This window comes from Typopeltis vanoorti, chromosome 11 (genome assembly GCF_054136105.1).
Source record: "Typopeltis vanoorti isolate ZY-2024b chromosome 11, IOZ_Tvanoo_1.0, whole genome shotgun sequence".
In the NCBI taxonomy this organism is placed as follows: Eukaryota; Metazoa; Arthropoda; class Arachnida; order Uropygi; family Thelyphonidae; genus Typopeltis; species Typopeltis vanoorti.
In genome coordinates, this window is record NC_143559.1 from 30,981,919 (window position 1) to 30,994,300 (window position 12,382).

A 12,382-nucleotide genomic window follows, 5' to 3' on the forward strand; every position below is an offset into this window, starting at 1 on the left:
TAGCTCTCAAGCCAATTTCGAAGTAACAGTTTTTCTTTTTAGTTCTTTGTTTTGATAACTAGTTCTCAATATTTATAAGCACCCAAATATACAGAGAATTGCATAACACCGTATGGTGGTGTTAAGCAACTCTTTGGCAATCTTATTTCACTCATCTTTTAGGGTAGGAATTATTTACAATTTTACCAGAAAAGTAATGAGGCAAAATTCATATAAAATAGTCTTTGAATTAATCATCTGATTCATTGTGGTCACCTTCAAAGTAACCCTGCCCCCTTTTGCACACAAAAGACTGGTTACAGTGTTCCTTCCATGCAGAATAACAGGATTGGAAGTCCTCTTCTGTGTTCATTTATGACCCCTGTCATGGCTCTTTGGATGTTTTCTTCAGTCTCAAAATGGGTACCTTTCATCTTATTTTGAGGTTGGAGAAAAGAGTCACATGGAGGTCAGGCAAGTACGGTGTCTGTTCCAACACTGAAATGCATTTTTTGGCTTTATATTCGTGAATCATTTGCAATCTTAGGACTCACCCATAAGACAAGTTTTTGTAACTGTTTAAAGACTTCTTTGTAGTAAATTTTATTTATAATTGCTCTAGGAGGTAGAAATTCTCAATGGACCATGCCCTGTGCTACTGAAAAGACGACAATCATGGTTTTCATTTTGGACTTTCTCTTCCCTCCAAAAATAACTTCTGCCATTTAAACACATGAGCATGTGATAAAGAATCATTCCATATGCCCGCTTAATTTTATTGAACATTTTAGTAGCACTGTCATTCAGTTTAACACACAATTTAATCATACAGCATTGCCAAAAAAAAAAAAAAAGTCTAAAAGCCGTTTTCGCATTTCCAACAGAAGATTAGTAAAAAAAAAAAAATTTATCTCAACCTCCAAAACAAACAGAAGGACAAAAATAAACCAAGAACATAAAGAGCAGTTTTTTTATTTTATTCGTGTGGGGTTTCCCCTCGTTCCTCGACTGCCCCTTAGGACTGGTTGAGTCCTCCTAATGAGGGATCCTATGTGTACAAGGGACCGGTTTGCCTGCTTGTGGGATGTAAAACCCCAGATAAACGGGGGGGGGGGGGACCTGCTGTCCATGCCCAAGACTGGCTAACTTGGCTATGGCTGAGAAAGATCCTTAAGCTCTTCACGTCGTTGACGGGAATCGAACTTAGGACACTGCTTCCCCACGCATACAGATGCGAAGTGCATAGCTACTAGGCTAACTGCACAGACAAGGAGCAGTGATTCTTCCATATATAAATCAATTGCAGATAAACAAGATTGCTTTGCCAAAAAAAAAAAAAAAATTTAAAGTCGTTTTCTATCGAATCAACAAAATCTACAATCATCTGAAACCTCTTAAACAACTACATTCGCCACTTAAAAAATACGTCTGCAAGATCATTTGCAGTTGTGGGTTGCACTATATAAAGGAAGATCTGAGGAGATGTGCTGATTGGAACACATCAAGAATGTTGAGAATGAAAGAAAGCACAAATCAGGACTTGAAGCACATACAATAGATAATACAAAGCATCAAGTAGAATGGCAGCAAAATAAAATGCTCCATATAGATTACTGTTTTTACTCAAGAGCATTCACATAATTAGCTGAAATGATAAAGCATCCTCTACAGTGTAACAAAAAACAAGGGATGATTTTACACCCTCTGTCCAAAAAGAAACCGAACGTTTCAAAAATAGAAGAAACTAGTGGCCCGGCCTGTTGTATCTTTTTCTTTTCGAAAGTGGCAACCTTCATTAGTGTTGTGTCAACTGTTTCATTAGAAGCCAAGTTATTATTATTATTATGGGCACCTCCAAGGAGTCCTTAGCCTCATTGAGGGAGGCCCAACATCATGTCAAGAACAACTATTCAACATTCGCACAGTATCTATCATACTTCATCTTGAACTCGTTTGCAGTCATGGCACCCAGAACAGACTCGGGCAGCTTATTCCACTCATTTACCACTCTCCAAGTAAAAAACCTAGCTCTAACACCCTTGCTAACCACACTCTTACCAAGCTTCCATGGATGGCCCCCTAGTCCTCCCACTATCAGTCCTATTCTCAAAAATATCTTCTGAATTAATCTTATAGAAACCCTTCAGTAATTTGAATGTCCCAATCATATCACATCTTTTCCACCTATCGACCAATTTTTGCAACCCACAAATCTTCAACCTGTTCTCATAAGGTTCATTCCACAGACCTGCTATCATCTTGGTCACTCGTCTCTGGATCCTCTCCACCTCCTCCCCATCAAGAAGAAACCCTGGCGCCCATATCTGGGCACAGTAGTCTAGATGGGGTCTTATCAAGGTTCGATACAGAGGAACAATAACCTGTTTGTCTCTGCTCGTTAAAGTGTTTTTCGGCAGCCGAGTGATTTGATGAGCTGATTTTGCCACTTTTGCGATGTGTCCCCTAAACTTCAACTCCCTATCCACCAACACTCCCAAATTCCTGGTCTCGTCAATCTCCTGGAGTACAGTTCCACCAATGTGATATATTGCTGCTAATCTTTTCACCCCAAAATGCAAAACCTTACATTTTTCCACATTAAATTGAGTTATAGTGCCAGTTCGTCAAAACACACTGTTTTGACTAACTATCAACAATAACATAGTCAATGAGATAGTGATGTTTTCTTTCTGGTGCAGGACACCAGAGTGTACATAGGATTTGAAATTGGAAGTGATCACCATTTAATCTTGAGCTGGATAAAAGTGAATTGCATATTGAAAAGAAGAACATGTATGAAAGTTTTAAAGCAAATATGAACTGTAGACTAAAATACACAATTATTATTCAAGAAAAAATGAAAGAGTTTGAGAACAGGAACCAAATCTTGGAGATTCGGTGGCAAGCCTAAAGGAAACACTGATTGATTCAACCAGAGAGGCATGTGGTGAGGTTGTCTGCAAGGATAGAAAAATCAGAACTCCATGGTGGACAGAGGAAGTTAAAGAAGCAGTGAAGGAAAAGAAGAAAGCATATTAAAAGTTCCTGGCAAATAAGTTAGCTTGTGCTCTTAGAGAATACAGACACAAATGTAAGAAAGCTAAACAGTGTGTAAAACTAGCTAAACCAAAGTCATGTGAAGACTTTGATAAGAACATAGAAAATAAATATCAAGAAGGTGGCAAGATGTTCTGGAGGGTTTTGAAGCTCAGAAATGAAGGAAAGAGTGCTGTAAAAGGAATTAGAGATGATAAAGGTGACATGAAAACTGGAGAAAAAGATATCCTTGAAGTATGGAGTAATTACTTTGAAAAAATTGGTAAATAAAACAAGCAGTGATAGCACAGTGGTAAAAAACACTCAACAGGCATGCAGTCAAGAATACACATCCATACTTGAAGTAGAAAAAGCCATCAAAGGCCTGAAATATGGAAAGGCAGCAGGAGTAGATGATGTTTGACAACAAATGCTGAAGTATAGAGGTATAAAAGTTTTACAGTGGCTGTACTGCATAGTTCAGAAGGCCTAGACAGAGGGATGAATTCTGGATGATTAGAGAAGAGCTCTCATAGTACCCATATATAAAAAGGGAAATAAAACTGAATGTGGGAATTGCAGAGGTATTATTTCTCTACTGAGTGTTCCGAGTGTTCCTGGTAAGATTTACACAAGTATACTTGAAAAAGGTTGAAAAGGATTGTGGAAGAAAAGCTTGGTAAAGAACAAGCTGGATTTAGACCAAATAGATGCTGTCAGGATCAGATTTTCACTGTACAACAAATAGTTGAGAAATCATGGGAATATAACAAAGATCTGTATTTAAGTTTCGTAGATCTGGTAAAGGCATATGACGAGGTGCCAATATATCAAGCAATATTTAGTCTTTATTTGAGTTGTAAGTCAGCAGTTAGAATGAAGGAAGTACAGGAAGGTGGTTTAATGTTAAATCTGGTGTCAAACAAGGATGTATATTATCCCCTTCTGTTATTCAATATCTATATGGATCACATTATGAAGGAAAGTGGTATTAAAGCTGATATCAAAATTGGAGATGTTAACATCAGCTCTTTGCTTTATGCAGATGTTATACTTCTAAATAAATCCGCTACAAGTCTGCAAGATTCCCTGACTAAATCGAATAACTGTTGTAACAGATATGGTATGAAGGTCAGCAATAAAAAGACAAAGATAATGATAATAGGCGGAATTGTTGTAAATGTCAACTGCGTTGTGAACGGAAAACCTGTGGAACAAGTAAAACATTTCAGCTACTTAGGCACGATTTTTAGTGAAGATGGTAAATTAAATATGGAAATAGACAATAGAATCAACAAAGCTGGTATGGCAGGAAATCAAATGAATAAAAATATATGTAATGAGAGAGAAATTAGTCAAAACACTAAATTAGTTGTATGCAAAACAGTGTTCAAACCAATTTTAACTTATGGATCTGAGAGCTGGGTCAGAAGTAAAACACTTGACCAAAGACTAGAGACTGCAGATATGAGAGTTCTGAGAAAGATCAGGGGCATGAACAGATGGCATCAGTGGCAATATCATATTAAAAACAAGGATATTAGAAAAGAACTTGACATTGTCAACATCTAGGAATGCGTTAGCAGAGCTAATCTCAGGTGGTATGGTCACTTAAACAGAATGCGAGAGGAAAGATTATCAAAACAAGTGTTCTCTTCCAGGTTGGCAGGAAAAAGACCCAGAGAAAGATCAAGATATAGGTGGTTTGATACGGCAAAAAGTGCCTTAGATGATAGAAATATTACCTTACCTATCCTCTTCGCTCCCTGTGGAGCATAGGGCCTCAACCATCGATTTCCATCTGACTCTATTCAGTTCTTCTTTTTTGATCTCTTTTCAGGAACGTCCCTGCTGCCTTGCCTCTATTTCTAGTTCTCTTCTCTATGTTATCCTGGGTTTGTCTCTTGCCTTGGGGATTTCATTCTAGTGCAATTTTTGCTATTTCTTTATCTAGGTTCTTGATTGTGTGAGCTATCCAGTTCCATTTTCTTTTAGTGATTTCATTTCTGATACTAGTTTGACCTGTTCTCTCCCAAAGTTCTATGTTTGTTATTTTATTTTGCCAGTATATTCCTAGTATCTTCTTCAAGCATTTGTTTATGTAGACCTATATTTTATTTTTGTTTTCCTTTCTTAGTGACCATGTCTCAGCTCCGTATAGTAAAACAGGTTTAACATTAGTGTTGAAGAGCCTAATTTTGGTTTTTAATTTTATTTCTTTGGACCCCCAAATTTTCTTCATCATATTGAATGCAATCTGTGCTTTCTGGATTCTATTTTGTATGTCCTGTTTGGTTCCTCCTTGTGTGCTGATCACTGATCCCAGGTAGATAAAGTTATCTACCTGTTCTAGTGTTTTCCCTAGTCTAGCAGAGTGGTTAGCGTACCGCTCTCCAGCCAAAAGACTGCGGGTTCGAATCCCGCCGCGGGCATGGATGTTTGTGATTGTCTCTGGAAATACCAGTGGTGGTGGTGGTCGGCGGTGAATGGCGTTAGTGTAGTTGCGGTCAGTTGGTGGATTGAGTGGTGGAGACAGAGCTGTAGAGCAGGTGCACTCCCTTGATGAGTCTTTAGACTCCCTGGAGGTGTCAAAATAATAATAATATCAAAGACTAATTCTTGTGGTCACTGATTTTATTTGGCCATCCCCATTGAATGCCAATTCTTTCTTCAGATGTTTTCCTCATCACCCAGTCAATGACAATCAGAAAGATGGTCAGGGAGAGTATACATCCTTGTCTTACTCCTGTGTTTGTTGCAAATGGTTCTGATAGTTTGCCATTATTTATTATTTGGATTTTGTATTTTTCATGAGCTTTCTTTGTTATATTTATGATTTTCTGAGGAATCCTATAGTGCTTCATTAACTTCCATATAGTCTTTCTGTCTATGCTATCAAATGCATGTTCGAAGTCGACGAATCCCAAATATAGGCTACTCTATTGACTGTTCAACAATTATTCTTAATACGCGTGGATAGGCTTATGTGTTCGTCAGACATGTTTGTAATAGATTTCACGGTTTGATAGGAACACAGATGATTAAGAAAATAACTATTTATTAACTTAAAAGCTAATATTTTGCTGGTATTATATCCAGCATCTTCTGAGCACACAACACAAAGTTTGTTACAAATGCAAAACAACCACAATCCGGTGTAACAGTGGAGCTAGTAAAAGTAATTGCTACGTGCCACACAAGACTAAAATCCTAATATGGTGCCATCTATGTTAAAAAAATAAAAAAAATAAATAAAAAGTTCAAAGTTTTGAAATAGTAGTCCAAATGGTAGTCTTAGAAAGTTTGAAAAAATGAAATAAAATAAAAGTAATAAATGTTAATTTGGTCTTAAGATGACTGTCTCCCAAATCTTTGGTAGATTTATACAGCCATACTTGTTAAGGTTTGGAGTATGTTTTAAGGCTTCTGTTGTTTCCAGGAACAACCTCTCTGACTTGTAGAAGCTTCTGTGCATTACTTTTGTTTCTTTCCAATTGATCCTGTGTGCAGGGGTATCCAAAGCATGGTCTGCCAGACTCGACTTGCCATAGTGACGGTGTCGGATATATTTTTTTGTGTTCAGTGAGGCGGATGTCCATAGTTCTGATGGCAAGAACAGGGCACTTCATAGACTCCTGGATGTGATAAAGGAGACGCACAGTATTTAAACCTTATATAAAATTAGCAACTCTCATCCGTTCACCTAAGGACAAATGCACTCCTTTATCACATCCAGGAGTCTATGAAGTGCCCTGTTCTTGCCATCAAGCCTACTACGGACAGACAGGAAGAACTGTGGACATCCGCCTCAGTGAACACAAAAAATATACCCGACACTGTCGCTATGGCAAGTCGGGTTTGGCAGACAATGCTTTGGATACCCCTGCACACAGGATCAATTGGAAAGAAACAAAAGTAATGCACAGAAACTTCTACAAGTCAGAGGTTGTTCCTGGAATCAACAGAAGCCTTAAAACAGAATTTAAATCTTATATAAAATTAGCAACTCTCATCCGTTAACCTAAAGACAAATGCACTCCTTTATCACATCCAGGAGTCTATGAAGTGCCCTGTTCTTGCCATCAAGCCTACTACGGACAGACAGGAAGAACTGTGGACATCCGCCTCAGTGAACACAAAAAATATACCCGACACTGTCGCTATGGCAAGTCGGGTCTGGCAGACAATGCTTTGGATACCCCTGCACACAGGATCAATTGGAAAGAAACAAAAGTAATGCACAGAAGCTTCTACAGGTCAGAGAGGTTGTTCCTGGAATCAACAGAAGCCTTAAAACATACTCCAAACCTTAACAAGTATGGCTGCATAAATCTACCAAAGATTTGGGAGACAGTCATCTTAAGACAAAATTAACATTTATTACTTTTATTTTATTTCATTTTTTCAAACTTTCTAAGACTATCATTTGGACTACTATTTCAAAACTTTTATTTATTTATTTTTTTATTTTTTTTTTTTTTACCTAGATGGCGCCATATTAGGACTTTAGTCTTGTGTTGCACGCTGCAATTACTTTTACTAGCTCCACTGTTACACCGGATTGTGGTTGTTTTGCATTTGTAACAAACTTTGTTGTGTGCTCTGAAGATGCTGGATATAATACCAGCGAAATATTAGCTTTTAAGTTAATAAATAGTTATTTTCTTAATCATCTGTGTTCCTATCAAACCGTGAAATCTATTACAAATTATTCTTAATGTTATTATCTGATCAATACAAGATCTGTTTGGTCTGAACCCAGCCTGTTCTTTCCTCAGTTTAGTTTCAATTTCTTGTTTCATTCTTTCTAGCGAAATTCTAGTAAATACTTTACTTACAACATTTAGAAGTGAAATCCCCTCTCCAATTTTTACAAATTATTATATCTCCCTTTTTTGGCAATTTAACCAGGAGTCCTGTATTCCAGTCTTCTGGCCATTCTTCCTTTTCCCATATTTGATTAAATAGCAGATGTAGCATTTCAACAGTAGTGTTTATATCTGCTTCAAGTAGTTCAGTGCCTGTATATTGTCAATCCCAGCTGCTTTATTGTTTTTTGTTTTTTCTTTACTGCATGAGTTATAGTTCTGTGCTTATTTTAAGTATTTCTTCTTCTAGGTTATCTATTTCTCCATTTAAAATTTCTTGGAAATGTTCTACCGATCTTTTTTCTATGTGTGCTTCATTTGTGAGTAATTTTCCTTGTTTTTTACAGACCCTTCTCTTTTAAAACTCTTCCCAGCTAGCTTTTTTGTCATCTCAAACAACCTCTTTGGGTCAAATTTACTTGCTGCTTTAGCCTTTTTACACATTTTCCTCCAGGAAAACTCTTATCTTTCCTTGCACTTTTTTTTATCTGTCTGTTTTTAAGCCTGTATCTTTCATTTATCCTATTACTTTTGTTTTCTTCTGTACTTGGCATTAGTGTATTCCATAAAGCTTTCTTTTCTTCACATAATTTGATGGTTTCTTCAGAGATCCATTGTTTGTGATTCCTACTCTGCCTTCCCAGAACTTCTTCGGTGGTACTATTAAATATATTCTTTATTTTTTCCCAGTTCTCTTCAGTATCTATTTCCTTATGTTGTTCTACAAGGCTTCCATATTTATTCCTTAATGTTACTTTATATTTGTCTTTTGTATCCTTGTTTTTCAGTTTGGATATATTGCATTTAATTCTTTGGTTCTTGCATTTTAAATATTTTTCTTAGTTTCATTTTTATTTTTGCAATCAATAAGTGGTCAAGGCATCTGCACCTCTCCAAACTCTTACATCCATCAAAGAGGTTCTCCAAGGTCTGTTTATTAAAATATGGTCTATTTGGTTTTTGGATTTCTTATCAGGTGATATCCAAGTCTGTTTATGGATGTCTTTATGTGTAAATACAGTTCCTCCTATGATCATATCATTGAAAGTGCAAAAGTCTTTTTAGGATTTCCCTTTTCGTTACAGTTTCCTAAACCTTCTTTTCCCATTATTCATTCATATCCCACGTTACTATTTCCTACTTTTGCATTCATGTCACCTATAATTAAAAGCATATCTTTACTTTTGACTTCATCTACTTCTTTTTGCAGCATGTCATAGAAGTCTTCTTTCTCTTCTGTTTTTGCATTGTTTGTTGGTCCATATATGTTTATTATAGTCACATTTCTGTATATAGTTTTAAATCTAGCTTTGATGATTCTTTCAGAAAGTGGTTTCCATTCAATTAGTGCTCTTCTAGCATCTGTTTGTAGCATAAAAGCTTCACTTTTGCTATGTGTGTCATCTTCATTCTGGTTTCAAGAATATAAAATGTATTTGTTTGTTAGTTGAATTTCTCTGCTACCATTCTATCTTGTCTCATTTAGACCTAGTATTTCTATTTTGTATCTTTCCATTTCTCTTGTTAGTAAGTTAGCTTTTCCACTTTTGTACAAAGTCCTAATATTCCAGCATCCAATTTTGGTTAAAAGTTTTGGGCTAAAGAGGTTTTTTCTTGGAGTTTTCTACCTGTCAGCTTCCCCAATGGGGCTTTCACTGGCTTGCTTCTTTTCCCAGTACTTCTTCCTCTTGGTTTTGTGTCGGTTTTCCAACAGTGGTTGAGGTTTCTGTAGCAATATGTTCTTTCCATATTATGGTTGCTAGCCACAAGTACAACCCTCCTCCTTTCTCATTTGGGCTTGGGACCAGAAATTGCGGAGTTTGATAGAAATATAAGATCTGATAATGTTGGAGTCTTGACAGGTAACAGACTGATTTGGAGGAAAATTGTAGATATGAAGTTAATAATGATGTAAATTTTTTTATGTAGTACTATCATATCCTGCACACCCTTTGAGGTACATCGCAGGAATTGGATGGTGATGATGATGATGATCAGATTTTCACTTTATGTCAAATAGTTGAGAAATCATTGGAATATAACATGGATCTGTTCCTAAGTTTGGTAGATCTGGAAAAAGCATATAACAAGGTGCCCAGAGAAAATGTTTTTAAAACTCTATAGTTATATGGGATAAATGGGACATTATTCAGAGCAATACATAGTATATATTTAAGTTGTAAGTCAGCAGTTAGATTTGAAGAAAACACTGGAAGATGGTTTGATTTAAAATCAGGTGTAAGACAAGGGTGCATACTATCTTCCCTCATTCATTGATTGCATTACAAAAGAAAGAAGCATTTAAATCTGATATTAGAATCAGAGATATCAAAATTAGCTCTTTGCTTTATGCAGATAATGTACTCCTAAACACATCCAATGCGAATGGCTGGGATTCTCTGACTAAATTGAACAAAAGCTGTAATAAATTTATTGAAAATTGGCAATAAAAAGACCAAAATTATGAAAATATGCAGGAACAGAATTAGAGAAAACTTCAGTTTTGAATGGAGAATTTATAGAACAAGTAAAGCATTTCAACTATTTAGACACGAATTTGTAGTGAGGATGGCAAATTAAATATGGAAATGTATAAGAGAATAAGCAAAGCTGGTATGGTGGGGAGCCAAATTATTAAATTTATAAGAGAAAAATTAACCAAAACACTAAACTCTAAAAAATTGGTTAAAAATATAGCACTCGATCAAAAATGAGAGACTACAAATATGAGAATTCTGAAAAAAATTGGGGGCTGAACAGATAACGTTAATGGCAAAGCATATTAACCTAGAGAGAATGTTTTATTTTATCCAAAGATGAAAATTTTGATCTCAGGACATCATCATTTTCTTGATATGTAACTGTCAAGGGATACACAGGCTACTATAATTGCACTGCATGTTAGGAAAGAACTTGACATTGTTAATATTCAAGGATGTGTGAGCAGGGTTAATCTAAGATGGTATGGTCACTTAAACAGAATGGGAGAGGAAAGGTTAGTAAAATGTTTGATACTAAGATGGCAGGAAGAATATCCAGAGGAGGACCAATATCTGGGTGGATTGATTCAGTCAGAAGTGCAAATACCAAAATGTTAAATATGACAGTATTGGGGTTGCTGATTTGTATTAGACTAACTGGGAGGGAAATTGTTGATATGAACTTAGTAATTATGTAAACTTAATCATGTAGTACATATATGTAGTCTGTGTGTGTGTGTGTGTGTGTGTGTGTGTGTGTGTGTGTGTGTGTGTGTGTGTGTGTGTGTGTATATATACACACCCCTTTAGGGTAACATATCAGGAAATTGATTATGATGTCCCAAATCAAATTTTTGATCTTTTGGATAAACTGAAATTTTCTTTCTAGGTAATTGCATTTATCCTTCTGTATTCCAATAAATTATTATTCATATTCTTGAAGTAAATGTTATTGTTGTAATTTTTTGTTGTTGTTTTTATAGATTAGCATGTGGAATAATTGCTCGTTCAGCAGGATTGTTTCAGAATCCCAAACGTGTCTGTCTTTGTGATGGAATCAGTGTATGGAATGAACGAGATTATCCTACTGCTGGAAAAACCCGAAATCCTAAGCTGTAATAACTTGATTTATCTTACTGTACTGTCAAACTGGCTTATGTGAATACATAAGAATATTCAGAATATATTTTAATGGATACTATATTATATACTGTGTGTGTGTGTGTGTGTGTGTGTGTGTGTGTGTATATAAGTTTTCAAAGTTATGATGTATGATACAAACAAATTTTTATAAAATTATCCATATCACTGAATCATCTCGTCTTTGGTCTTCTTACTGCAGATTTAAGTACATCAGTTTCTTAAATTCTCATGGCTGTTATTGAGTATATGCATATTCAATCCACAGTTGTTGTACTAATAAAATTGAAAGATAAAAGTAGTTTTCCTTAAATATTAACAAAATTGAGAGTAATTTTTTTAACATTATTCCTTCCAAAAGACATGGAAATCAGTGAAATGACTACAATTAATGCCTGTTATTTAACAGTCATTAATTGCTTATCCACTTGAACCAAATGATATTGGAATACAATATAAGCAATTCATATATTTATGTGAATCCCATTCATAAGTAGTCATAAACTGATAATACATGAGTACTGTGGGTACATTAAGGGTTAGATTATTATTATTATTACACCCTGCATATAGTCAACAGACTCAACTTGGGAGGTTCATTCAGCTGACAACATATTTATCATATAGAATCTTAAAATCTCTGTAAAAAATCTACTCCTTGCACTCCTCTTCACCACACTGTTACATAACTTCCAGGAATGACCTCTGATTCTTCCCCTCTCAGCTTCTATTCTTTTTATAATCCTCTCACTAACTTAAACATCTCTATCATATCACCTCTTTTCTTCCTATCCACTAAACTCTTCAATCCACATTTCTTCAACCTTTCTCCATAGCCAGCATTCCAAAGTCCTTACATTATCTTAGTCACTCACCTAT

At 35.7% G+C, this 12,382-nt stretch overlaps 1 protein-coding gene across 2 annotated transcripts in view; it reads left to right on the top strand.

Annotated features, from left to right (window-relative positions):
• The window catches only part of Ccs (Copper chaperone for superoxide dismutase), a 53,995-nt gene extending 42,319 nt beyond the window's left edge, over positions 1-11,676 (top strand). For both annotated transcript variants that reach the window (XM_090400541.1, XM_090400542.1), the window contains exon 6: positions 11,347-11,676. In XM_090400541.1, coding sequence (XP_090256667.1) covers positions 11,347-11,482 — 136 coding nt within the window. In that variant the 3' untranslated portion in view covers positions 11,483-11,676. The remainder of the gene's footprint in view (positions 1-11,346) is intronic.
• Positions 11,677-12,382: the final 706 nt, after the last annotated feature.